This window comes from Oreochromis niloticus, linkage group LG17 (assembly GCF_001858045.2).
Source record: "Oreochromis niloticus isolate F11D_XX linkage group LG17, O_niloticus_UMD_NMBU, whole genome shotgun sequence".
Classification (NCBI taxonomy): domain Eukaryota; kingdom Metazoa; phylum Chordata; class Actinopteri; order Cichliformes; family Cichlidae; genus Oreochromis; species Oreochromis niloticus.
The window spans coordinates 24,384,142-24,412,035 of record NC_031981.2 but is presented as its reverse complement, the minus strand read 5'-3'; the positions used below and the strand labels follow the sequence as shown (position 1 = coordinate 24,412,035).

General features: G+C 39.5%; 1 protein-coding gene across 1 annotated transcript in view; it reads right to left on the bottom strand.

The window, feature by feature from the left end:
• Positions 1-1,086: 1,086 nt before the first annotated feature.
• Positions 1,087-27,894, bottom strand: part of niban1a (niban apoptosis regulator 1a) — a 30,613-nt gene continuing 3,805 nt past the window's right edge. The window contains exons 2-14 of the mRNA XM_003448845.5: positions 14,011-14,141; positions 13,102-13,230; positions 12,903-13,017; positions 9,784-9,948; positions 8,863-8,978; positions 7,310-7,414; positions 6,855-7,017; positions 6,503-6,690; positions 5,947-6,093; positions 5,345-5,455; positions 4,996-5,103; positions 4,087-4,198; positions 1,087-3,980 (exon numbers count right to left, since the gene is read on the bottom strand). Coding sequence (XP_003448893.1) covers positions 2,752-3,980; positions 4,087-4,198; positions 4,996-5,103; positions 5,345-5,455; positions 5,947-6,093; positions 6,503-6,690; positions 6,855-7,017; positions 7,310-7,414; positions 8,863-8,978; positions 9,784-9,948; positions 12,903-13,017; positions 13,102-13,230; positions 14,011-14,141 — 2,819 coding nt within the window. The 3' untranslated portion in view covers positions 1,087-2,751. The remainder of the gene's footprint in view (positions 3,981-4,086; positions 4,199-4,995; positions 5,104-5,344; positions 5,456-5,946; positions 6,094-6,502; positions 6,691-6,854; positions 7,018-7,309; positions 7,415-8,862; positions 8,979-9,783; positions 9,949-12,902; positions 13,018-13,101; positions 13,231-14,010; positions 14,142-27,894) is intronic.

Sequence of the window (27,894 nt, the reverse complement as noted above, 5' to 3'; positions counted from 1 at the left end):
AGTGCTGCTTAACCTGAACAAGATATGACTCTGGGAACGCTAATCTTTGTGCCAGTAATCTCCTCCCTTTTGATTACTGACCTAAAAATAGAGTTGAATCTAAACTATTTCTTCTTCATTCTACATGTCAGACCTCATTGTTTGTGTGGGGTTTTTCCCAAGCTTTCAAATATTTTCATTATTTCCAGGTTCACATTAAAACATGACACATATTTGATGCAGCCTCAGACTTCTGGACGTCACTGCATTGACACACTGGCTGTGAGGCAGCTGTGACTAATATTAGTCTGTGAAAGCACCGGCTCTGCAGATTTCCCTCTCTTCTGTCCGCTGCTCTGATTCGATTGATTCACCACAGACGCAAGCTTACCTGAATGTTTTCAAACTTTGTGCCTGCCCTGCTATGACAAGCAACGTAAAAAGTCCATTGGACGTTTGCATAGGAAAAGAGAGATGAAGTCACAGTTTTTGTATACAATGAGGTTTATAAAACACAGCACATATATATACATTTGCACTTGTTTCTTCAACATAGCTCTTAGTCAGGTAATACACTCTTTGATACAGGTAGAAAGTAACTCTTTTTCCCCCATCTCCTTTTGTCCTTCAGTGAGTTGGACCATTTTGTTCCTTCAGCTCAAATCCCAGGAGATCAATCAGTTCGAGAGCTTCCATCCCGATAAACACGTCTACTACAAACCTATAATACTCCACAATTAATTAAATTTCCCTTGGCACAAACTTGATCTCTCACCTGAGCACTGGAACATATCTTACTTATATTAATGTTATGCTGTTGTTAACTGCCTTTTATAGTTTTATTGTGAACAATCTGTTTTATATATGAACATTTGAAAAATAATATATTGTTGTTTTCTTAATTTGCTTGTCCTTGATGCACCTGGAGTACTGCTGAAATATGACAATATATCAAATAAGAAAATAATATTGTAGTCAAATTGTTCCTGTGGTTGGTTAAAAATGCTGTGGATAATAAATGATTAAATCATCCTGCTGCATTTGATTTACTGGCTGATAAAAGTATTTATGAATTGTTTCCAAAACACAAAGGTTTCACACAAAAAGTTTTCAGGGCAAGTTTGTTTATTATATGTATTTACAGGCTTCTTCTACTGAGAAATATTCAGCCGGTTTACGGACAGTTTGCAGTCAATATGCTATAAACAGGCACTGTTAGGAACACACGCGCGCGCACACACACACACACACACACACACACACACACACACACACACACTCCTCCCCATATCCCCTGATAAGAGGAAGTAAATGAATGAATAGATGGATATACAGACCAGTCTCTATAGCAACTGCATCCAGTTGTATATCTGGTGAAATCTAAGGCAACGTGGATGTACTACAGAGGCACTTTAGGCTGATCCATAGTAGTAGTATTTAGATGGATGTTAAAAAAAAAAAAAAATCACAATAAGGAGAAATATTGTAATTATTGTACGTGTATGTTAAATTATCTGTTATAGTGATTTCCAAACAGCCTGAAACTTGAAAATACCAAATAAATACAGGGCCAGTATTTTAAGCTTATGTCGGGGAGATCAGTGTGATTTTTGCTTCCCACAATAATTAGTTAACACAACAAAACACACCTTTCAGTTTTTTATGTATTTTGAAACCTTGTTTTGTTTTTTTCTTGAGACCTTGAACGTACGTAAAGTACTTTGAGTCAACTTCTATTGTTTAAATGTGCTACAGGATATAAATAAAATAGATGTGACAATCAACACAAAAAGGTTCAGACATTTTTCATAGTGCATATTTTTCATTTCCCCCCCCCAAAAACAAAATTAAAACAAATGAGTGGCTACATACTGAACACAACAGTACTGATCCTATCGTGCTAGTATTGACCTGCTGCCAATACAAGCATTGGTATCGATACTATCGACATGTGGAACGATCCACCCACCCCCAGTGCTCATATTTTGAGGAGCCAGTTACATCACTCTGATCTAAGGGGACCCTCACATACTTGCGGACACCTTAAATACAACTTTTCTAAGTGGAGCATCGTCCCTCAGAAACAACATCTGGCCAAGTCACACTTTCAGTAGACAGCAGGAAAATCTTCCCTGCAGTCACATTACTTCCAAAAAACATGCTACATGAGGTGTTTATCTTTGGTATAAATGACAAGCTGCTACCCAAAGGTTTAATAAAAACAGAAAGTAACACCATTAGCACTGAACCTGTATTCTGCAAATGTATGTTTGAATTCAATCAGTTGCACCCAAACACTTCATCCATTTTCTTCTTGGAAAGAAGAGCAGAAATGAGAAAATGTGTTATTTATGGCCCTTATAACCTTATCAAACATAACGCTCATGTGAACACCAAACTCTCGAAGAGAAAAACCCAGCATCCCAAACGTATCCTTCTTTCATATGAGATTAATTTACAGAAATTTCTTCAGTTATAAAATTGTTGTAAATTCTTTTTTTTTTAAATAATTTAAGAGTTGTAGCGTTAAAAAAAAGCCCTGTCCAAGTCACTGAGTGGAAAAGACATTTTGGTTTAGCCACTTTGCAGCTGAAATCAAGACTAATGTATTCATATAAATAATTTACCATGCTATCATGCATATTTATAGAAAGAAGTTGAGGATGCTTCCCATCTGTCACATGTTGCTGCTTTGCCTTTAAATCTAATGCAATACAGACTGGTATCAGAAGTGGAAGCCGTTCTATATAGAAGTGACAATTACTGGAATATTTAATCTTCCTTGGAGATCCCGCTGGGGTAATGCTGCACAGGTTCCTCCACCTCAATCACCTCCACCACCAGGTCACGGATCTCCTTGACGCAGCCCAGAGGCCGTGCTTGGGCAGGACTGGAAGGTGTCTCCTCTTGAACGGGTTCACTAGACGGAGATGCTGTCATGTTCTCCACCTCCTCTGCTTCCACCTCTGTAATGGCTCCAGTTTCAATGACAGTGCCACTCTTCACCTCTGTCTGGACTGGCATTGGCACCTTGTCACTTGCTGTTATGTCCTCAGTAGCATCTCCTGAACCCACTGGTGACTTCCTGATGTTAGCTTCAACCTCTAAAATGTCTGAGGTTGTTGACACGTCATCTGTGGACTCGACATCTGAGGGATGAGACTCGCTTCCCACTGACACAGCCAGAGAGCTCGTCTCTGAGAAAGCAACTGGTTCTGCATCCCCTACGTTCTCACTGAGGCCTATTCCTCCTAGTGCTTCACCACTAGGTGGAGCCTCGACCATGATTTCTGCGCTCTCACACTGTGTCTTTGCTTCAGTATTGGCAGGCAAGGATTCAGTTCCTTCTGCTGAAAGGTTAGCAGCATTGAGAGATTCTGCCTGTTTTGGTGCTTCTGTTGTTGTTATACTTTCTACAGCAGTGGGAGGTTCTGCTTCTTGTGGAGCATCTGCGCTGTTCGTTTCAGGCTCAGCAGCTGTCTTAGTTTCTTCTGTTTTGACAGAAATCACATCTTCATGCATCACAATCGCTGGAACTGCTGCTGCTGTATCATTTGCGCAGCTCTCTGGCACGTTCTCTATTAAATCAGGGCTGTTGAGGTTACTATTGCTGCCTGCTTCTTCCGCAGCAGTTTGGATGACATCTTCTGCTTTAAGTGCTGGTAGTTCAGATTCCTGACTGCCAGAGGAACTAGTACCAACCTCTGTTTCAACCCTCCCCAGAGGTGTCTCGCCCACTATCATGTCCTTTAAGGCCTCACTCTGAAGCTGGTCTTTCCCTTCCTCCTGCTGTTCTTGCTTCTGGGAGCTGGCGAAGACATCATTAGAAGCAAGTGGAGATAAAGGCTGGGGCTCTAAAGAAGTTTTATTGAGGGAAGCCAGTGTCATGGCTGGGCTGCCAGGAGTAGATGCTGGCAAGGAAGAGAGGCTAGACTGACTGGCCAGGTCTCGCTTGTCTGTGAACAAGTTGTACTTCTTTAGGTTGGCTGCCTCCTTCACCACTGCAGAATGACAGAACAAACAGGAGGATAGATTAGAGGTAACTCTTCACCTGTGTCTGGGGAAAGGCTGTGTGTTGCTAAGTTGCCATTATTAGTCTTTTTGTACCTTTGGTGACTTCCTTGTCCAGAATTTGCAGAAGGATGTTTTCATAAACATTGTCAACGTGAATGAAGCTTGAATGGTCACTATAGATGGTCTGTTCAAGACCCTGAAGCTCCTGTATAGAGGGACAAAGACAGAAGTGTCAAGCTTTGTTGAGGGATGTGTGTGTTATTCCAATATATAAAGTATATAGTGTACACAAATATAAAATCCCATAGGGGCCCACCCAATCTTAAATTTTCACTTAATCAAAATACAAGAGAACGTGATATATTACCTTGAAAATTTTATTTGAAAGACACATAAACTATACAGGGTATTCGCTATAAATTGCTAATGCTGCTCACTCATATGCTAACTGTTAAGCCAATGTATGTCCCACCTGCCAATGGGACACAAACCTCAATATAAGAGCAGTAAATTTAGGTCAGAGTAATGAGTAATATCACAAACTGACCACCTCCAAAATTGGAAGTTTACTATACTTGTATGGACCAACAGCCCTTATGGGGACAAAATTCCCGTCCCCATGGGTTTGAAGGCATTTTTGAGACTCAAAATGTGGTTTTAGTTATGGTTAGGTTTAGCCTAAGGATTAGAGTTAGCCATTAATTTTTGATTGTTAGGGTTAGGGTAAGCATTATGTCAATTAGATGTCCCCGGGGTTAGGGGTATGGTTAGGGTTAAAATAAGCTAGGGTTGATAAAGCAACTACTATTAATTGTAGAGTTATGGTAGGAACAGACATGCTGGAATTTAATGTCCATAGAAAGACATTATGCTTTCAGTTGGTGATCTGAACTGCCAGAGAATATAGTTCAATCCTCCTACAGTGGTTGGTACATGGTTGGTGTGTGTGTGTGTGTGCGTGCATGTGTGTGTGTACACGTGTGAAAGACAGAGAGCGCTCACAGGTTTGCAGGTAGCCACCAGGCTCTTCTTGATGAAGGGCAGAGTGATGGAAACCAGAGCTTCCTGGAAGATTCTCTTCCTCACCGTGCTGCTGTCGTAGTCGTATTGCTGCAAGAAGATGATGAACCAGTCAGTGCATCTGGAGGCGAGTTTATTAGTTTTAGATAAAAAGGACCTATTCTGATTGTTATCTCTTACGAGCATTACGCCTACAGTTCTGACGACATCTCTGTATACAAGTGAAAATTCCATTCTAGGGGGCAGATGTGAACTTGACCTGTACATGATGACAATTTTCTCATGTCTTAACTGGAAACTTGGGAATTTTTGTTTTAGATGACAAACTGACCTTGAGCACTCTGTGTTTGACCTTCTCAGTGGCAGAGCTGGCGTTGCCTGGGTTGTCCTGGATGGCTTTGTAGAGCAGCTGCTCGAAGGTAAAGGCTGCATTCTCAATCAGCTAAAATGAAGAAGCAGAGAATTAAATTGGACTTAACACTCACAATATGTTATGATTTTCTTTTTGCTATCATTGTACACTATAAAAACTTAATCCAAATTTTCTGGAGCTAGTTTCCTGCCATCATTCTGATTTAATCAAGGGTAAGCAGCAAAGTTAAAGAAATTTAAGAAACAACATTTCTGTTTTTTGTTTCTACTTTGTTTACTGCCACTCAACAGGAGGGAACTCACATTTAGCTAATTATCCAGTTGATTTGACAAAATCAACACTGTTTTTTTCTAATAAGAAAAGTGAAGCTCATATCACAAACCAGCAGCAATCATAAACTACACTAAGTAAATAAACTATCACCAGTCCATCGTAAAATGTTGATTCACAAACGAGTTATGAAATCCTTACACTCAGTCCATCTCAGTAGAAATACCCTCTCTGAAGGAGGAAAGGGAATTCAAATAAATCGCCATGTGAATGAGAGCATGAAGCTGTACCTGCTGCAAATCGATCTGAGCACTGTGCATCACTCCTGTGGTGTCAGAGAATCCAAACCTCGCCTGCAAGTGCTGCAGTTTAACCTGCAGGGAGCCGATCTTCTCATAGCAGTTCAGCAGGTTCGGTTTTGCCATGGCGTCGAGAGACTGAGAAACGAAGAGAGAAGAAGACAGAGTAGAAATTAATGAGATTAATAGACAAGGTTTGTCTGTTTGCACTCACAAGGTATGAAAGTGAGTGCAAATGGTCACTTTGTGTCAGCCATGCAACAGACTGGTGACCTGTCCAGCGTGTATCCAGCTTAATATCTAATAGGTCACCAACAACTTATGTAGAAGTAAATTTGGGCTTGAGGAAACATCTAGTTTCTGAAAAAATTCCCTGTATTAAAGCAAAACTCTACTCCTAACCTTAGTTACCACTTGCCTGTGAATGTTATAAAGCTGAAGGTTTAAAATGAGATGAATCAGCCCAACCAAAAGTAATTTTCCTCTGGAGTGTAACAGGTTTGATCCTAATATCTGAAAAAAACAAACAAATGAAATTCCAACCAACCCGTTTCAGCTGTTCGTTATTACATCCCTGCTTGATGTCCTGATACACTTGGTCCATCATGTTTTCACTTAGTTGCCGTCCTTCCTGGAACCCAGCGCTGATTGGCTCCATCAGCTCCTCCAGGACTGAGCCTAGGTATGGCTGGACAGATTCGGAACACAGTTTCTCAGCCGGCTCTGACACTTTGGCTGGAGAAAAAAAAGAAAAACATTTGAGAAAACAGCCCAATTCCGTCACTCTGTATTCCCTATACAAAGCTGCACTCATTAGATCATTACATGGAGAGGAATGCAACACATCATTCTGTTTCTGAATGTTCTAAGTAACAAGGCTATCAGATAGATGAGAATACCTCGGATTTTTTCCTCGAGCTGCCTTCTTGAGTTGAGGATCTGGTCCATGTCGGAGTGAATCAGCACCTCTTGCTGCCGAACAGACACCCGACATTCCTCCTTCAGTGCTGATAGTCCCTCAAACATGTGCTCCTGGACCAGGATATATACTGCCTCCACCATCTGAGAGAAGGTAGCAAATTTATGAAAAAAAATGGGGGTTTTTTTTTCTTGTTTTTTCTTTTTTAAATGAATTTCAGCTCTTTCTTAAAAAGGAAAAATGTTTGCTGCTTTCAAAATGATTTCCAAGAGTGCAGAAAAGAGCCTGGAGACTTCATGAATAATGTATTAGTGCACGACTTTTTCAGATATAACCCTGAAAAACAGACTTACTTTCATTTTTCCTTTCAACAGCTGGGAAATGAAATCATATATTTCTTAGAAACTGCATCAGTTGCAAACATAAATGACTCACAGCAAACCAAACTCTCTTCTTCTCAGTCTTTTTGGCTTTGAGGCCAGGCAGCATGTCTTTCTCCAGAGACGGCAGCAGCTGCTCCATCACCATGTTGGCCATCACCTAGAGTTAACAGACATAGAAAATATCTCAGGTTTGTCTCATCATCATCCAAAACGAGGCCAGAATAAACTTTTATAAACCCCCAGGTTTTACTAGTAAGACAGGATTTCAATATTTTTCAATATTTTTTAAAAAACTAAAAGAAAAAAAAAAACATATTGTCTGCTCATCTCTTCTATTTCATAACAAAAACATACCATTTATATATCAATATATATACATAAAGAGTGTTCTCTGGAATGTTTCTCAAATCTATGCCGGGAAAAATGTCCAACAAACCCTGAGTTTAGAAATTAACTCTGAGTTGATTAACTCTGAGAATATTAGCTAGTTACTTCAATCAACTCTGAGTATATTCAAACAGAGTTCAACACATACATGAGTAGAGAAAGGAAGCATCATGAATTGAGCTCCAATACCACACGTTGCTCCGTGGCAACGGGTAAATAAAGAGCAAAGCCTCCATTACAATCTGAGGGATACTAATGCATGGGAGTGTGGACATTTTAATTAGCTTAATATATTTATTTATTTTCCTTTGGTCATCATTTACCCAATTGGTACTTTAATTTGATGATGATAAAGTATATATAACCTGTATCAAGGCCTGATAGCCCGATGTCTTCATGTGTAAAATGCTGTTTGACAACATTTAAATTTACACTGTTCTTGAATATACTCCAGTGGCTCCAGTAAGTGTTTGTGTTTTATGCATGTTTAGTTTGTTGTTAAAGCAGAGGACAAATTCCTTCTATAATGCTAAGAGGAAGACTCGCATTAGGATTGGAGACTGTTACCAAAATGTCATGTGGGTAAAGGCATAGTTTATGTTCTCTGCCCCCAATTATTATATCTCTTTCTTCTCTAATAGCCTGTGCTAGTGGCTTAATATTTAATGGGAAAAGTACGGGGATAAGGAGTCATCATTGCCGGCAGCCTCTTTCAAGCTTTATATGGTGAGACAAATTGCCATTTATTTTAATTAGAGTAATAGGAGACTGATCGAATGATTTCACACCTCTGATTATACAGACATCAAAGCCAAAACAGTATTCCCAAAAAAACTGAATCAAAGCCCTTTTAAGTTTCAAGGCTTAAAACTATTGATTCTTCAGAGGAATTTTGCATGTGGTCAATGAGATTCCTAACATTAGCCAATGTGTGTGTTTTTTAAGAAGCCCGTTTGAACTACATCTATAAGGTAGAATAGACAGGATGCCTTTTGTTGTCACTATACACATGTACATGCCCAGGGGTGCGTTACACAGCTAATAAGTCAACCTAGCTATCCTAGCTTTCCTCTACTATCCTTTATCCATTTAATTTTCATTTTGTAAATGTATTTACATGTATTAATTATGTACCCATTTCACAATTTATACTTAAGTAAATATTCACCCTCAGTATTACTATAACTGTTGCTAAGAAAATAAAGAAAAGAGACATACCCTTGCATCACTTCCTATCAGCATGTCCCAGGCTTCGTATTTGCCTTTGTCCTGTCTGTAGAGCTGAATAGCTTTAAGGAAGGCCTGAACTTCACAAGTCTTTTTCTTCAGGAAGTCTGACAGAGGGAAGAGAAAAAAGTCAAACGTGCAGAGAGTTTTGAGACACCCAGTCTTGTGTTATCTTTATCATTTATTCATCAGCTGATTTTAACAGTACTTCACTGATCCCACACAGCAGATATTTATCTTTCATCTTGATGCTCAGACGTCAAAATCGTCACGCGACACAGTCTTTGTGGCACAACGGCCAGTCATGGACCTTTCATTTTTTGTAATCCGGCGCATTGCGCCATGGCTGCCACAGCTGGGTAGAAGACACGAGTGTATGATCATGTTGGTTTTTACCACCATTTTAATGATCTTGCGTGGGTCATCTCCGGGTACTCCGGCTTCCTTCCACAGTCCAAAGACATGCAGTTAGTGGGGATAGGTTAATTGGAAACTCTAAATTACCCATAGGTGTGAATGCAGCGGCTTCCTGCAGCTTAACGGCAGGTGTAAATACAAGCAACCGTGAGACGAGGTTGTGGGGCCGAGCGAAGTGACCATTCAGCCTGCCATTATTATTCATCTTTTCTCTGACTGCAGTCCACAAGCTACTGGGTTAATGTTAACAGATGGCTCATGTGACTATCAGGGAACTGCTAGTTTAATGGATAATGTTAACATGTGTACTGGCCAAGTTAACATTTAAAATAACTAATTAACACTTCAGTCTTGTTGAAACAGGAACTTTACTGATCTCTGAAAGTCTTCATAAAGGGTTGTTCAGTGTTATGAACATTAACTACTTACACTGTTAGTAAGAGGAGGAACTGTGTGCCTGAGGAGGTAAAGACATCCTTTTCTGTAGCATCTTACCTTGGTTCTGGTGTCTGATGCAGTCTGATAGGATGGAAATGAAGGTAGCCTGTGTGGCCTGTTGCTTGAAGCAGAAATAGGAGTCCGTTCTGTAGGGCAGACGCAGGTAGACTGGAAACTGTCCCGGCATCCCAGACATAGGTGGAGCAAAGTCCTCTTTTGCACCTGAAGCAGAAAACAGTAGATGAAAGTCTACATGTGCTGCTAGTGAGCAGCTGTCAAATGGCCAGAACCATTTATTCTTTAACTCTGTAGTGCACTAAAAATTAGATAATGGTGGCAGGCTAGACAAGATTACTTTGATTATAGAAACATGATGTAGGAGAAGGTCATGGATAATAGGTATTGACTTGGAGATGAATAACTTGGGCTTATTACTGTAAACAGTATGATACTGCAGTATATTTCTAACTAAGCAGCTGTTTCTATTTCTCTTGACAATACTTTCCTTAACAAATACCATGCATTTTCAAGTTGAAAGAAAGGCAGATATGAAATGTAAAAGTGAGATCAAATGTGAACGATATTAGAAAGCAATCTTTAATATGATATTTATCATATCTTAGATGTTGCCATTGCAAACAAAGGCAGTATCATTTTAAGCATAATTTTAAAGACAAACATTTTATGAAGGTTTGACCGCCTTAAACACTGAACCTTTGATCTCTTCTTCAAAGTAATGGTAAATGGCCTGCATTTGTATAGCGCTTTACTCAGTCCCTAAGGACCCCAAAGCGCTTTACACTACATTCAGTCATTCACCCATTCACACACACATTCACACACTGGCGATAGCAAGCTACATTGTAGCCACAGCTGCCCTGGGGCGCAATGACAGAGGCGAGGCTGCCGAACACAGGCGCCACCGGGCCCTCTGACCACCACCAGTAGGCAAACATGGGGTTAGTATCTTGCCCAAGGATATTTGGCATGCAGCCAGGATGCAGCCTGGGATCGAACCACCGACCTTCTGATTAGTGGCTGACCTGCTCTGCCACCTGAGCTACAGCCACCCGTGATATTTAGAATCTTCCTATCATTCCCTATATGTCTACAGACAATATTGCCAAAAGCATTTGCCTGTTTGCCTTCTCATACATATGAATATGAGAAACAGACCATTGTTAATCCAGAGGGTTTAATGTGATGTCGACACACCCTTTGCAGCTATAACAGCTTCAACTCTTCTGGGAAGCGCCTTCCACAAAGTTTAGGAGGGTGTTTATTTAATTTTTGATGATTCTTCTAGCGGCACATTTGTGAGATCAGACACTGATGTTAGACAAGAAGCTCTAGGTCTCCGTTTCGATTCACCCCACAAGTGTTAAAGTTCTTTATGGACCTTGTTTTGTACACTGGAAAATAGTTATATTGGAACAGGAAACGGCCATCTCCCCTTCCACAAAGTTGGGCACCCTCCAAACCCAGATTCATCCAATGGATTACCAGACAGAAAAGCGTGACTCCAGAAATATGTTGTTGATGGTGAAGTAGTGTACAGGCAACATCCATTGAAAAATACAAATGAAACACATGCAAACAGAGAACATCACATCCACAGGGGGACAATGAAATGAATATAATATATAGGAAAATAAAAAATATTGGGATTTATAATGAATCCTTTTTGAAAAGCATATAGATTTTATAATCACTGTGTGTGAGACATTGTGGGTACAAGTAGTTCAGATTGGCCTGAGGAGCTACGGTACATACGATCATATATACGCTACGATTATTGTTGATTATTATTATAAAAAGAATAATTTATAAAATAACCATTTTCGTTTGGACATTTAAATTCTAATGATTTCCTCTTTACCTGTGCTTCTTAAGAGGCTTGATGGTTTATGAAACCTTTTTCCCCCGTCTCTAACTGTTAGCAGTTTGAAAATTTGAGCTTTTCATACGTAGTAAGATGTTAGAGGCTGTTCTACTATTAAACCAAAAGCAACTGACTTTTTCCAGTTAAAGAAAGGTCTAAGGTAAAACCTATGATGTCATCACAAGCAAAAACTATGGTTTTATTACAGAAATGACAGCGAAAGGGAGATAAAAGCATTGGCTGTGAGTAGAGCAAGGTGGAAAATTAACCCATCACACAGTTACATATTATTCTTACTAAAATATAAAGCATAATATAAATGTTCATCATTCAGCTGGCTTTTTAAATATACCAACTAATTGCTATAATATTAACATTAATATTAACAGTGGAAGAAAGGGTACTATTTAATATTCTCCATTTGGTTTTTCCAAATTTGTCAAAGATTTTTAATAAAAATTCTCCTAACCAGGTGGCTTTAAAGAGAGAGTAGCTAATACTAATGGCAGTTTAAGGTAAGGGTTATTTTGAACTGCCAGTTATTGGGAGTTAATCTAGAAGAAGAGATTTGGAGACAGGAGACAGACACGACCATAGTCCCCTTTATAGCACATATAAACTATCGTGCAATGCCTACATATAGTTTAGACAATATTAAATTGAAAATGTTCTCTACTGAAATTCAATATCTTCTAAAATTACTTACAGGATCAAGTCTGATGATTGCTTTGTTGTGTGATAGAGGAAACTTGCAAAGCTTTATTAAGAACCCAGTACCATAAGGCGATGTCATAATAGTGTAAGTGAATCTAATAACTCGTAAACCATATGTTAATCTAAGTAAACCCTCCTGAAGAAATTTGCATGAAAACAAACCTCTAATTCAGTTTACAATTTTTAAAATTTGAACATATGCATTTAGAGGACGGGGGGGGGGGGGGACGGGGTAGTGTATGGGTCCTGCAAAAACGGACAAGGCTAGGCTTTTTGGCTTTAAGGGAGAAGATAAACTGTTGAAAATAAAAACACGATGGACGTCGCAACCTATCACACTTAGCATGGCAGATGAAGGACAGGCAAATGGACATAAATGCTTAAAAAAGAGACAATAAAAGCAAGCTATCCATACGATCGCACGAGTTCAGCCTAATCTATGTGCAAGAATTCTCGTTCATGTTTTGGACCATTGTACTACTGGTAAAATAAAAAAAATAAAAAATACTGGATGATCTTTAGAACAGATCATCTCTAGTGAAAATCCCAATTTCATTTTGGCATGGGACGTTTTACTCACAGCTTTCATCAGGAAAGCATTTATCCACAACGGCCATGTACGCCTCTTCTGCCGTCAGAACCTTGCCCCCTGTAGGCAGGAGCTTGTGGAATGGAGGAACTCCTTTAACAAAGGTCTGAAGAAAGAAGACACAGAATGAATAAGAGGGGCCCCTTATGTAGATGCCTTTGATTTGCCGACATCACTTTCACAGACTCACCTCAAGTCTTTCGTGACACTCCAGGCAGTAGTTGGCTCTCACCACCACATACCTCTCCCGCCACTTCCTGGTGTCATCAAAGTAAAAGACACTTTCCTCATATAGCACTTCACCCTCCTCTGGAGCCGCCTGGTGAACACGAACACATGTGCATGAAAATTTGTACTTGTTCGTCTTTGAGTTGATTATAAACTCATATCAGAACATATCAGAGTTGAGCTTCCAGGCTATTATGGACTGCATGATGAACTTTAACTGTTTCTACTTTTAAAATAATTCATTAAAATGTGCTTCTGACTTTGTTGTAGCCAGCTGTCAGGTCAATTTTAAAATGCAGGATGTGATCAGTTCAATCTTTCACAGTGAATGCTCTTTTTTATATCTTCCTTATTTTAGTATAACTTTTCCAAAATGCAGCTATTCGTCAATTATTAAATTGTTTAGAGGTTAGGTATTGTGTTGTTTATTGCATTCTCTGTACATTAGTAGGTGTTGAAATATAGATTTACCTTGACAATCCTCTTTTCCAGTCTTATTGACAGAAGTGCTTAAAGCACACACGTTTAGTGCTCTATAGAAAGAGTGCTTTTACCTCTCACACACATTGCAGTGTTACTTCAGTCTCTATTGTGTGTTTAACATCTTCATTTTTCCCCTGCAGTATAGGGTTATCTTCTTTTGTAAAATCAGCTGCTCTGTTCCCAGCCGCCTACACTTCCCGGTATTTGTGTTTGTGATTGGCCAGATGCTGCAAGCACCACCCCTTTCATGTGAACACACAGGGAAAACCCCTGTGTGCTTATTATTGATTCAGATTGGGTGAAAAGTTGCTAAGATAGGGTTTGTACGAAGCACTTGTATCATGGATCTTAGCTGTTACATTTCTCCGGTACATTTTAAAAGACATACCCTCTGTTTGAGCAGCTGTGTGATCTTCTGTTTGTGCTGTTCCACATCATCTTCTACCTGAGAGAACTGAGCCACAGAGAACTGTTTCCTGTAGTACGGGCTGAACTCTTCCAGCACAGCCTCGGCCTGGCCTGCAACAATACAGAAGAAAGGCCGCGTTTTTAATACAATGCTTTTGAAGTGTAGAAAAGCACATATTATTGTTGGGGATGGGTGGTGAAAACTGAACACTGAAGCTGTGAATGGATGGTGGTCAGATTACAGACAGACTAACAAAGAGACTGAAATGCCAACCAGGAAGTTTAGACCAAGGGGAAAGCTGTAGAGCTGGATTTAGTGTGAATGGGACAGAGTTATTTTGCAATACCAAAAATACAAAAATTAGTCTACAGCAGCGTGAAGACCAAAGGAAATGAGATAAGAGAGCCACAATTTGTCAGTGTGAAACAAAATACTGTAAAACCCATATGGACCCATAACCCGGTGTTTTAAAGATCTTTAAAGTTAAAGATCGCCTTTCCCTCTCCTGCATTTTATAAACTATTTTTTCTTTTTGTGTGAAAGTCCAGATAAATCAATATAGCATCTGAAGGAAACTGCTTGTTAAAAAAAAGAAAAAAAGAAAAGAAAAAGTAATGCAGTTATTTCGCATGTCCTCAGTGTACTTATCTTCTGAAGGCTGCTTCCAACAGGATATTGTGCAATGCTATAAAGCTTAGGTCATCTCAAGCTGGTTTCTTAAACATAGTAATGAATTGACTCTACTGAAATAGAATATATGTCTTTTTATATCTATATATAAAAAGATATATATATATGTGTGTGTGTTCATAAACACATAGTTTTACGGTTAACGTACATACAGAAAACAGGCTAATGTTTTGACTTTATTTTATTAGACTAAAAAGATTTAAAATCATGACTTGCCTTTCTGGAGCAGGAAAAAAATTAACAGCATTAGAAGTAAATGTAAAACTACATTACTGGTAGAGAACCTATAAATAATGAATAACTCTCTGCAATAGCTGTGAATATGAGGTTAGAATGTTTAGCTAAATTATCATGAATTTTCCATTTTTCAAGACCCACTTTAGTGTCCACTGGTCTTGAAAAAAATGTTAAAATAAGTAAGAAGAATGATGATGGCTTACAAAAAGTCAAGGAAAAGGTTGAATTCTAACGCTAATGACACTTGATCGATAAACTGCAGACACATTTATCCCTGCTTCACTACTACAAGCCAAATTAAAAACATCTTAACTGGTGAAACAGTTCAACCATTTCAGAAAACATTGTGTAAAATGGGCCATGCTTGACTAACAAAACAAACCCATGAAGTGCGAGTTGAAATGGCCATATCTGATTCAAACTTTTCCGGATGCCTTTTTGGAAATATTGAAGAAAAACGGCTCTTCTTTCTGCTTATTTTCAGTGTCTTTCACTGTCCTCTAACATAGTATTCCAGTCTTAATCCATACCAGATGGTATCTCGCTGTACCTGATGTGACCCGTATAATTAGGTGACTGAGGTTGTTGTTAGTAGCTCTCGAGACTATATGAGTCATCTCTATCCAGATTACAATTGGCACATCAGACTCCAAAACCTGTCACCAATAATCATCAACCAGAACCCCCTTCTCTTTCTGCTTTTCTTAGTCCTTCCTGTTGTCAGCCGTACTGTTGCCAACACAGAGAGAAAAGAAAACCTCTCAGATTTCTCTCCATTCTTATTAAATCAGGTCAGACGCCTTGTGTGAAGGGATCCTTTTTTTTTTTTTTTTTTTTTTTTTTTTTTTTTAAACCTGTCCCGTTTGGTTCTTTTGCCATCAGAATTATTGTCTAAAGGCGAAGAAAGATGCCCAACGGATTTACTTTACCAAATGGACCATCCCAGCCTTGCCGTAATGGTCCATTTGATTCACCTTTTATTGTTTATTTTATTTTGACTTGCTGAATACGGGACAGACTTGACTGGTGGAAAGAAAGGGGAGAAAGAAAGAGGGAAAGAAAAACAGCTGAGAAGAGGGACGGGGGAGAAGGGCAAAAACCAAAAACCAACAGAACCAACAGTGTGTGTGAAGGGATCCTGATTCCTAAGGGGGGGGGGGGGAGGAAATAAAATTGAGCTCACCAATTCTTTCCACTGTTGCTTGCCTTTGCAAACCAAATCATACCACCAGAGAGATGAGGAGGGGTGGAGATGCGTTAAATGTGTATTTATGCTCCCCCAAATGTTCAGTATCCCCAATTCCCAGTGATACATCATTCACTTAGTGGACGAACAGGGACGAATATTTGGCTGCTGTTTATTGTGTCTCCCAGTATAGGTATGCTAATGTTGGGGTTAATGCCTCTGCCGTTATGCCTGCATTCTGCCTTCAGACTAGTATGGAACTGGAGCTCTATTACACTGTATTAATGCACTGAAGAACAGAGCACTCACGGAACAGAGTTGGGAAGTGAAGTATGTGTTTGTGTAGCACTGTCCAAGGCAAAAGCATTTACTAATGTAGCTATTAATTTATGCATTTTTCACAGACTCTTAGTGGAATCATAATGGAAGATAATATAGTATAGTAGCCTTAATGGCTACTTAATGGTACAGGCTTCAGCATATAAACTAATGGCTGTAATTTCATAATGGTTTATGGAACATTTCCATTCAACCCTTGTCAAATTATCTACTTGATATTGACTCACAATTTTATAATCAGCTAAAACTGTGGCATCATCCAAACTGAGGGTTAAAAACCTTTAAGGGGACAACAAGACCTAATTGTGGATTGAGGAAGGAAAAGAGAAAAGAAAAAGCGGCGTAGTAGTAGTCAGTCATAGTCACAGTCAGAAGTACTCAGAAGCTAGGAGAAAGGGGAAGAGAAAGGTGGCAAAGGTGAAGGCTAGTGAGTTCCAAGGAAGGCTTGAAGGAAGAGTGGGACAAAATTCCACCCAATGTTCACTAGGAGTGACAGGTGGGTTGGGATTACGTCAAGTATCAGGCTCTGAGCCCATTCTTGCTTGCAGTGGTGATGGGCAGGTCTATATGGACGATTTGCAGTCCACACTGTGATTTGAAATGAGAGTATGGAGCACAATATATGTGTGAATAACAGGAAGACAAGTGTAAGGTAAACATGGGGTCAACCATCCAAAGCAACAGACAGTCCACAAGAGACGTGCAGAAAAGAGTACAAGCAAGGGAGGAGTGGTGGAAATGAATATCACGGTCATTTGTGACAGAAGAATACATCGAGAATGAACGGGAATGTTTACAAGATGGTAGTGAGACCTGCTATGTACAGTTTGTTTGGATACAGTAGCAATTGAGCTGTTCAGATTTTCATTGGGAGTGACCTGGATGGACAGGATTAGAAATGATTACATCAGAAGGACAGCTTGTGCAGTTTGGGGACAAAGTTTGAACATGTGCAGACAAAGGATAGTGGATACGCTGGAAAAAGAGAGGAAGTTCATGTATGTTGTGAATAAAATAAAGGATAATGGAGTGTGTTTTAATTGACTATTGTGTCACTGGGTACTGATAAGGAGGATGTAGTGGAGGAGGACATGGAAAACAGTTGGTGTGACAGAACAGGATGCTAGCAATATGGTGAGATTGAGGAAAATCATCCATTGTGGCAATGCCTAAAAGGAGCAGCCGAAAGATGAAGACGACAACTATGAAACATTTAAATAGCCTTAATCTAGAGTTGAGTAAAATTCCTTTCTGTAAAACTGTTTACATGGCCAGACACTTTCCATCACGGCAAAGACAGACAACGAAGTAATGATGTAAACTGCTGACTGTCCTGCTTCAAGAGAACATAGAGGAAAAGGTGAGATGAGTTGGACGCGCATACGAGGGATATATGATATATTGGACAAAATGTTGAAGATGGAAAAGACCTCAGAGAAGTTCATGTATGTAGTGAATAAAATAAAGGTGAATGGTGTTTTAATGGATTATTGTGTCACTAAGTACTGATGAGGATCCATTAAAACATAAGCTGTGAATCACTCAGTAGCTGGTTTCACCTTATTGATGCAGGTGTGTGTGAGGCGGGGATCCTCTGCACTGCAGCTACAAACAAGGAAATGCCCCTACTAACTTATATATACACACTTACAGGCACACTTATTCTGGCTGCCAGCTCTCTAAGCTTTCTGTTAGAATACATTTAACCATAAAAAGTTATTTTTGTAATCTCAGTGGAATCTCTTCACAAGGTTATCTCATATCGTCTTTGTTGAGACTGAGCCAAGTGTCTGTGACGCCAACCTTCAACTCAAATCTCTGCTGCTGTTTATGCAAAATGTCTGTAGCCACTATTTGGTTAATGTATTCTCTTTTTCAGGTTAAATGATAATGCAAACACAGAAAGGTGCCTTTAGCACCTTTTTATAAATCACTGATTTAAAAAAATAAACAAATAAATGATAACAACCATGGCTTGCTGTATGATACATCCTTTCCAAGACAGGATGTATCTTTTTGTTATGATTTCTCTTTTTGTTTAAGAAAATTCTGATTCTGATTCAGACATGTGTCCATGTGTTACACCTGTACAGTTTATGGATGCCGCTCATTAAGCAAGTTTGCTAATGTTAGCATGTAGCTTAGCAGGGCTTCCTTTCAAGCAAGTAACTTATTGCTCCATAATAAAAAACAAAACTATTGACACAGTGTGTTGCTAGCTGTCAGAAAAATTCCCTTATGAAGTGAGACACACAGAGGAGCGAGTTCTAATGTGTCTATTTACTTGCAAGGAAGCAATAGCATTCACAGTGAACATCTATGCGAGTGCTTGTCACAGCAACCCTGTTGGGCCTTTTTATAGATTTCTCCCAACGTTATCCTGGGAACAGATATGTGTGTGTCGCTCTTACAGAGAAACAATTCAGCCATATGGTGTGCTACATGATGCTAACGATGCTTTGCATAACAGATAGCATAAGACTCAGAGATACAAGGACTTTGAGAAAGACTGATTAGCAGGACAGGGAAACAGACTGACAGAGAGAGAGAGATTCTTTCAGCTTACTGAATGTCATGTTTTAAGTCCATTATAGAGTCTGTATTATTGTTAAGCTGTCCCTTACTGAATGAAATGCAGTCTACTGAATGAAACTTATCACATTGCTTAGTGTGAAATGATTAGAAAATTGTTCTACTTCATTTCAGTCTACTGTTAAGTCTTTTACACTGCTGGAATTGTAGCTACTAGAACAAGAACACATACCAAGAATACTTGTTCAACCATTTAATTAATTTACCACAATCTACCTACAGATCTGCTTTTTATTCACTATTTTATTATCATCTGATAAAGTCTCTGTTTGGAGTAGGTGGCACTCAGAGGAAACATTTTGCCTTAAAGAAGAGTCATGTGATCCGAGAAATGCCCCTTTTAGATTGGTTAGATTCTGCTAACACAATCCCTTTTATTTGAACATGTAGGGGAAAACCTGGGTTTACCTTAACAAGCGGATAACAGGCTTTTTGTGGACAATGTTAGGGTAAGTGAATCCTGACAATGACAACATACCATGGGCGTGTATGTTGTACTTGCTTTGTAGTACAGAGCCAGATGATTTATAATAACTAACGGTTGAATGCAGAGAGGTCTGTTAACACATAGTGAGTGAGAAAGGTGGCAGAAGAAGAAATACTCAATGCATCATGGGAATCCCCCAGCAGCCTACTTCTATTCCAGCATAACTAAGGGAGGATTCAGGGTCACCTGGTCCAGCCCTAACTATATGCTTTAGCAAAAAGGAAAGTTTTAAGCCTAATCTTAAACATAGAGATAGTGTCTGTCTCCTAAATCCAAACTGGGAGCTGGTTCCACAGAAGAGGGGCCTGTCTCCCATTCTACTTACAGTGGCTTGCAAGAGTATTCGGCCCCCTTGAACTTTCCCACATTTTGTCACATTACAGCCACAAACATGAATCAATTTTATTGGAATTCCACGTGAAAGACCAATACAAAGTGGTGTACACGTGAGAAGTGGAACGAAAATCATACATGATTCCAAACATTTTTTACAAATAAATAACTGCAAAGTGGGGTGTGCGTAATTATTCAGCCCTCTGAGTCAATACTTAGGTTTACAATACAAAAGTTTTCTTCCAAGATTGCCCTGTATTTGGCTCCATCCATCTTCCCATCAACTCTGACCAGCTTCCCTGTCCCTGCTGAAGAGAAGCACCCCCAGAGCATGATGCTGCCACCACCATATTTGACAGTGGGGATGGTGTGCTCAGAGTGATGTGCAGTGTTAGTTTTCCGCCACACAGAGCGTTTTGCATTTTGGCCAAAAAGTTCCATTTTGGTCTCATCTGACCAGAGCACCTTCTTCCACATGTTTGCTGTGTCCCCCACATGGCTTGTGGCAAACTGCAAACGGGACTTCTTATGGTTTTCTGTTAACAATGGCTTTCTTCTTGCCACTCTTCCATAAAGGTCAACTTTGTGCAGTGCACGACTAATAGTTGTCCTATGGACAGATTCCCCCACCTGAGCTGTAGATCTCTGCAGCTCGTCCAGAGTCACCATGGGCCTCTTGGCTGCATTTCTGATCAGCGCTCTCCTTGTTCGGCCTGTGAGTTTAGGTGGACGGCCTTGTCTTGGTAGGTTTACAGTTGTGCCATACTCTTTCCATTTCTGAATGATCACTTGAACAGTGCTCCGTGGGATGTTCAAGGCTTGGGAAATCTTTTTGTAGCCTAAGCCTGCTTTAAATTTCTCAATAACTTTATCCCTGACCTGTCTGGTGTGTTCTTTGGACTTCATGGTGTTGTTGCTCCCAATATTCTCTTAGACAACCTCTGAGGCCGTCACAGGGCAGTTGTGGAGCTATTTTGCAAGAGGAATTGGCAAGAATTTCAGTCTCTAGATGTGCAAAGCTGGCAGAGACATACCCTAAAAGACTGGCAGCTGTAATTGGAGCAAAAGGTGGTTCTACACAGTATTGACTCAGGGCGCTGAATAATTACGCACACCCCACTTTGCAGTTATTTATTTGTAAAAAATGTTTGGAATCATGTATGATTTTCGTTCCACCTCTCACATGTACACCACTTTGTATTGGTCTTTCACGTGGAATTCCAATAATATTGATTCATGTTTGTGGCTGTAATGTGACAAAATGTGGGAAAGTTCAAGGGGGCCGAATACTTTTGCAAGCCACTGTATAAATACTCTAGGAAAACCAAGCCTGCAGTCCAAGAGCAAAGTGCTCTAATGGGGTGATACAGCGCTATAAGGTCATTAAGATAAGATGGGGCCTGATTATTCAGTAGGTCAAAGTAGGCAATTTTGACTTTTTCTCCCTGCTGGCTCTGGACCAGTGACAGTAAGAGAGTTCTGATGTCTGTGACACAACTCATTTACTTATCACTGTATGTGTGATAAAAAAGTGTTTGACATTAGGGAGGAGCTAGCAAGCCAGTGAATGACAAACAGAGGTAACTGCATGCTTGGACAAGCTGGGGCTAAAAATGTTATACCCATGGGCTGTCTACAGGGAAAATGTTGGACTTCTAAACCAGATGCAAGATAACATGACTGAAATGTACCCAGAGCTAAAATTAGCGTTTTTGCATTGTATTATACATGAGACCTATCCAGAGCCAACTTGAACAGGGGCCTCAAGAAGGCCAAGCACTGGTATAAGGGTATATGTTTTGAATAATATCATCTTGTGTGTCGGTTTAATTCTTGTTATGTTTCTGGAGAATTTCTAGTTCTTATGCTTTGGTTCCAGCTTCCACTGTTCTCCATGTCTGTGTCTGCCATGTGCTTGTTTTGTTTTGACATTCTTTGTTCTGCGTTCAGTCTCTGTCCTCATGTTTTCTCTGTGCCCGTCCTGGTTCCACGTCTCCTGTTTAGTCATCCCCGTCTTTATGTTCCCTCTGTATTGTGTCAGCTTGTGTCTCTGAGTCTGTGTCTGTAAGTTAAGTCGGTGTGTTTCCTGTTTTACTTTGAAGGCCCGTGTCTTATGTCAATGTATTCAGTTTTGCTTCCCTTGCCTCGTCCTGCCTGATTAGTCCCAGCTGTGTTTCCCTTCCGTTTCCCACTTCCTGATTACTCCACCGTTTATTTTAGTCTTCTGTCATCCCATGCTTGTTGTCAGAATACATTCAGAATGTATTTCTTTTAATACCGGTCTGTTCTGTGTAGGGTTAACAGACCTAATTTATTAGTGTGAGCTAATTTAACTAATGTTTACTACTAACTCCCATGACTAGTTTCTTTTTCCTTGTACAGGCTTTAGGTTAGAGTACCTATATGTAGAGGAGGGGTTTAGGCCTCATCCAACACCCAGACAACTCTCAGAAATAGAAAAACAAACAAAAAAACTCCATCTACAATATAAGAATTACTATAAAGAATCAAAATGAACAGTTTCTGCAGTCCTGAGAAAAGGAAAATAGTGGCAGTTCCTCCTCTCACTGCCATCCTAATGCAATACAGTACAAATGCATGTTTAAATCACAATTAAAAACCAAATGCACCTATATTTGGTCACTTATGTCAACTCAAAACTCAACTCTGCAGTCTATGTATTCAGCCTGTATCAGTACTTTGTATTCAGTAGTAATCCATCCATCTCAGTGATTGCTCCATGTCTCCAAGCCTGTGCTGGTTTCAGTTACGCGTTACAGCTTTCCAGCTTTATATTTTAAAGGTCTATGACTCCAGCCAATCCAACCGTCTTCTTAACGAAGCCATTTGTTTTACTAATGACTCTTTTCTCTGTTTGCTGATGGAAGGACATTTTTGTTTTTGGTTTGTGCGTTTATTAAAGGTGACACACAAAAGCACAAATGTGTTTCTGTTGTCAGACTAGGTAGAAACTGATGACACTGCAATGAAATATGTGAATAGGTGCAGTGCAGTAGGTGTTGTGCATTACACCACTTACACTTGTTGCATGCTAACAAGAATATGAAACCCAAAGAATCACACCTAAGTCTAGAATCTGGATTAGCCTATAAGTAAAACAACCATTATGAACAGAATAATCTTTAATTGTGTGCAAAGGAATTCACTTACTAGCTCAAAAAAACCCAAAACATCAGGGAACACTACAACCCAAAAGGAATGTAGACAACAGTCACTGCAATGCAGTATAGGCAGGTTCCAGTTTCTTACCTGAACAATATCTTGTTATGTGAACTATGAGTATGTGCAGGGGAGTGTTGCAGGATTTCAACTGCAAGTCCTAGTTTCACAGGATAGACCTGCTCTTCCACTTTATGTCACAGGATAATCATGGACTAGATTATTCAATCAGTTTCATGCAGATGCTTCCAAGCTGTTAATGCAACTGTTCAGAAATGTCCTCTCTTGAAATTCTTTGAATATTTTCTGAGTCTGTTTCTGCAGCAGCAAGTAAACTCAAAACAAACAACTAAAAATGAGACATTCTGAGTCAGAGTAAAAACTTTTCCTGCAGTCTTTTATGGCAAAAGTCTGTTTTATAAGTGAGGCAACATGAAAATAGTTTTGTGGCTCGCCAAAATAAACTGAAGGGCCCCTGTATGGTACAAACTTCGCAGTACCAGACCAGAAAGCTGTCCATAGTCTGATTGCACAGAAGCAAGTGTTTGGTAGTAAGCAGTTTTATATAAATAAAAAAGTATTTTAAAAAATATATGTTTTAACAATTATAAAAGCTAGATAATCCGACTAACACCTTCACTGTTTGTTTTTTTTCTTCAAAATATTGCAAATACAGCATCAAAGAAAAAGTACCATTTTGATATACTTGCATACTCCCGTTCCCGTTGGCAATACCTCCAAGTTTTCTCTATTTTCCTTCCTTAAGAATGCCTTCTTGACCCTTCGATTGAGATAATTTCTGATGACATTTCGGCAAACAGAAGATGGATCGACTGAAGGGCCAAATGCATCTTTAAAGTCCTATAACTTTTCCTGTTACTTAAAGATATGGGTTAAGATTCTATTCAACTGCTGTAGATATGTTGGGCCTTCCACTTCTTCTTTTGTGAGGCATCGATAGGATGAGGCATAAAAACATTTATACAGTTTCTGTATCAATTTCCAGTGACAATGCAACACATATTGTGCTGATGTAACTTTACAGATTGGCTTTATTCTGTTTGGCACATAAAGCATTCTGTCCTCAAAAGAGTCCGTGAAAACTTGTCTTTTTTAAAAACCATGGTATCAGATCAGCAATAAGGGAATTCTACTGGTCATCCCTTGTACCAGTCCCTACATTAGTACTCAGTATCACATATACACTCACAGCCAGGATATCCGTATGGCGTCCTAATTGCAAAAAAACTGATTGGTGCATCCCTGGATGTATGATTTTTTTTACATTTTTTAAAATGGTTTTTAGAACATGGAACATGACCTCTGAGACCGATTACTGGGATTGTTATTATGATGACATTCCAGTGTATAAGAGGAGGATGCCAGAAAGAAGGTCTTTCAGAGGTAGAGTTGGAGAGAGATTCATTTAGATACCAGGTTTACAGGTTTACAGTTTACCGTCTAGTGGAAAAATCCCAAAGTTCTTCCAGGACAACAAATAACCCAAAAGGTGAAAACTAATGGGAAAAAAACTGGAATGTGACTCTGTGTGTCTCTGTGACTGCTGACGGTGGCTGTTTGAAACATTAACATGTCAGCACATGTCAGTCACGTTTTTACATGCATTCTAACATGCAAACCCACATGAGTAAATGGACAAGCATCAAGTTTGTAGTTACAACACATGGCTTTTACTAAGTCAGACTTCAGTAAACAAGTGCTTTGCAAATATGTTTAAGAAACAAGTATAGTATAGAGTAAATACTGGGAGTATTGTGCTAAGAGGAATTCCACTAAATTGAAGTCCAGTGTCTGCACTGAAAGCTTTGCAAGTCAGGAAATACCTGAAACAGTAACTGGCTGAAAGGCAGAAAAAACAAAACAATGGCCCATAGAGACAAAGGCAGAGTGAGTGGAGAGGAAGACGACACGAGCGCATGCGTGTGGGTGTCTTTGACAGAAATACAAGTATTGTGAGAACACACACAGAGAAATGAAAATACGCCACAGCAACACAGTGCAGTACGTCAACTTGTACTGTACTTTTCACCACTGTATGTAGGGCTGTCAGAAGTATCATGCTATAATGGCTGAAATGTACAACTGTATGAATATAATTTATGAGCATAACTGGTTTGCTCATTGCCTGTTTTTGCAGAACAATGAAAAACATAAGAGCATTTGCATGTTTACCAATTTAAATAAATTAATGATAGAAAATACTTCATTGATCATTAGTGGCTACATTCTTACTTGTGATTAAGAAACAATAGTCTCCTTGGGAACCACGTTAATAATATTTTAATGTGCAGCAGAGAAGCTTTGGAATCCCTATGGTTTAAGAATTATTTGAGAAATGTAGTCGTTCAAGTGCTGTCAAATGAAGTTACCAATAAAATTAAACATGGCAGCAATAGTTAATAATGACAAAGAGTTGCAAGTGCCAATGTTACTCCATTCCACCCATAGCTGAAAGGTTTTACTGCACTAAGAAATGCCACTCTCATTAAAGATGTTCTCTCTATCAGGCTTATAGAACCTGAGAAATTGCTACAGATGGCTGCCACTCATTGCATTTCAGTAAGTTTTATGACCTGTAGAGCCAGTTTGACAGTTGCATGCCATCATGACTTGATTACGTAAAGTAAAAAAGTAAAGGTCTTGACAGCTCTCTTGCCCACAGTCCTTATGTTTACACTCACAACAGCCTTAAACAGACTTCCCTTGCAACTTCATCTACAAAATACTAACTTATGTCTGTGCTTCAACTTCCCTGATTGAAAAGTAATATCTAAATATACATTGTCACTGTTTATTATTATTATTACTATTATTAAGTATCACACATAAACTTGCAGAAAGGATAAACAAGTAGTTTATGAATGCAAGCCATTTAAAAAGCTTGTTGGTGTTATCAGATAACCATCTGCCCACAAGCTTGTGTTGACCTCAGGCTCCAAAACCACAGCAGCTGCCAAAATGCTAATGTTGAGATGTCAGAATGTGGAGTTCAGAACCAATGGGTTGCACCTGTGCCATCACCATCTTTCATGTGCAGTGCTCATTTGAGATTTAAATGAGCAGAAGCAGCACCAATGCAAACTCTATACACATCTTCATCAGTAGATGCAGGGTGGATTCATGTTGAGGATCCTTACTCATGACAAAAGTTGAGTAAGTAACCAAGAGACAGTTTTTACAGTGAAAGACGTCCCACCCTCGAAATCTAAAGAGTACAACCCAAAGAATGCTTCGACCTACACCCGTTTTCACACCTTGGCTCGTGTGATTAGGTAGAGGATCAATAGGGGGTCCATTGTCCCTCTTGGAGGGATATTCCCACAGGGCTTAAATCTGGGACTCTCCACCATTTGACTCTAGAACTGAAGAAGCTTCTCGGATGAGGTGAAACCTTTTCAAGCAACTTAAAGAAGTCCAGATGCTTTTTTTCTTTCCAAGCTCCTTAGACTTTGTGCTTTTAGTTTTTGTTCACTTGATGATCAGAGAGCTGTGTATCAACCAGCATATAATGTCAAATTGTATATAGTGTTCCAAGGTCATTTAGTGGAAACAATCCAAACTTTGAAAACAGTAGTTAGTTGTTGGTCAGTTGTTCGGAGTAAACAACAGGTGGGTTTCCAGCTGAGAGCCTGAGCAGCAGCAGTTTCCTCTCTTTGTATAGAGCAGTGCATTCAGATCCAAAGGGTGGAAAAGTCCCACAGTTTCTCTCAGCTCTCTGAATATCTGAGGGATTGTGTAATGGCAGCTGGAGGCAGAGTGACACAGCATGAAGGATGGCAGGCTTACAGCAAAAACAGACTCTCCACAACACTACAGCAATGCAAGCCCCTTTAACTGCCACAATAAACTTTTATTACAGCTAATATAAAGTCCCGAATTATTTGTTACATATATGATTATTCGCCAACATTTGGCCAAATGACATATTTTTCTGATTAAGTAAATACCGACACTTCAGAACACACAAATTAAAGTATGCATAGCATATCTTAATAACCTGCTAAATAAGGGTGGGGAACTGATGAAAACTGCTTGACCATTACTTACAAGTGAATACAAAATGTTGCAGTTAACTTAGTCTGTAACCTTCACAAGCCAACACGTGTTCAAGCCAAAAGAAGTAGATTTAGGAGGATAAAGGGAAATCTTTGACATTTAGACCACATGCATATAATCACCAACTAAAAAGAGGGAGAGTGAGTAAATGAAAAAATCTTTTAAAGTTTACTTAGGAATTAAGAGGGAAGAGTCTGTTTTCTTTAACAATGGCTCATTTTCTCTCTCAGATTTATGAGTTCATTCAAACACACATGCAGACACACCAGCTATTGTGCTCTCAGACACAGCAACACAGCCTGTCCTCTGGTGTAGTTCATATACAGGCAGTTTGATCATCACCGAGGACTACGTTTTTCAAGTTTAGGTTTGTTGCTGAGGAAGGAACAACAACACACACACATACACAGCTACAGTATATGGACAAAAATATTGGGCCACCTACACATTACACCTCCAGGAGCTGCTTGGCAATAAAAACCCACACCATGAACCTACCGGTGCATGTGCCTCAGCACTCGACAGTCCTGCTCTGTAACATTACGTGGTCAGCGTCTTCGTGAAAGAGTTGCTGTGGTTCCTAATTGCTTCCATTAGGCAGTAATACCACTTACAGTGGACCGTGAAATGTCTAGGTGGGTATTACAGTACCGTGCTCTAATTTAGTGAGCTCTTTAGCATGATCCACTCTTTCAGAAATGCTAGGCAGACTGCATGTCTAGGTGCTCGATTGTATACATTT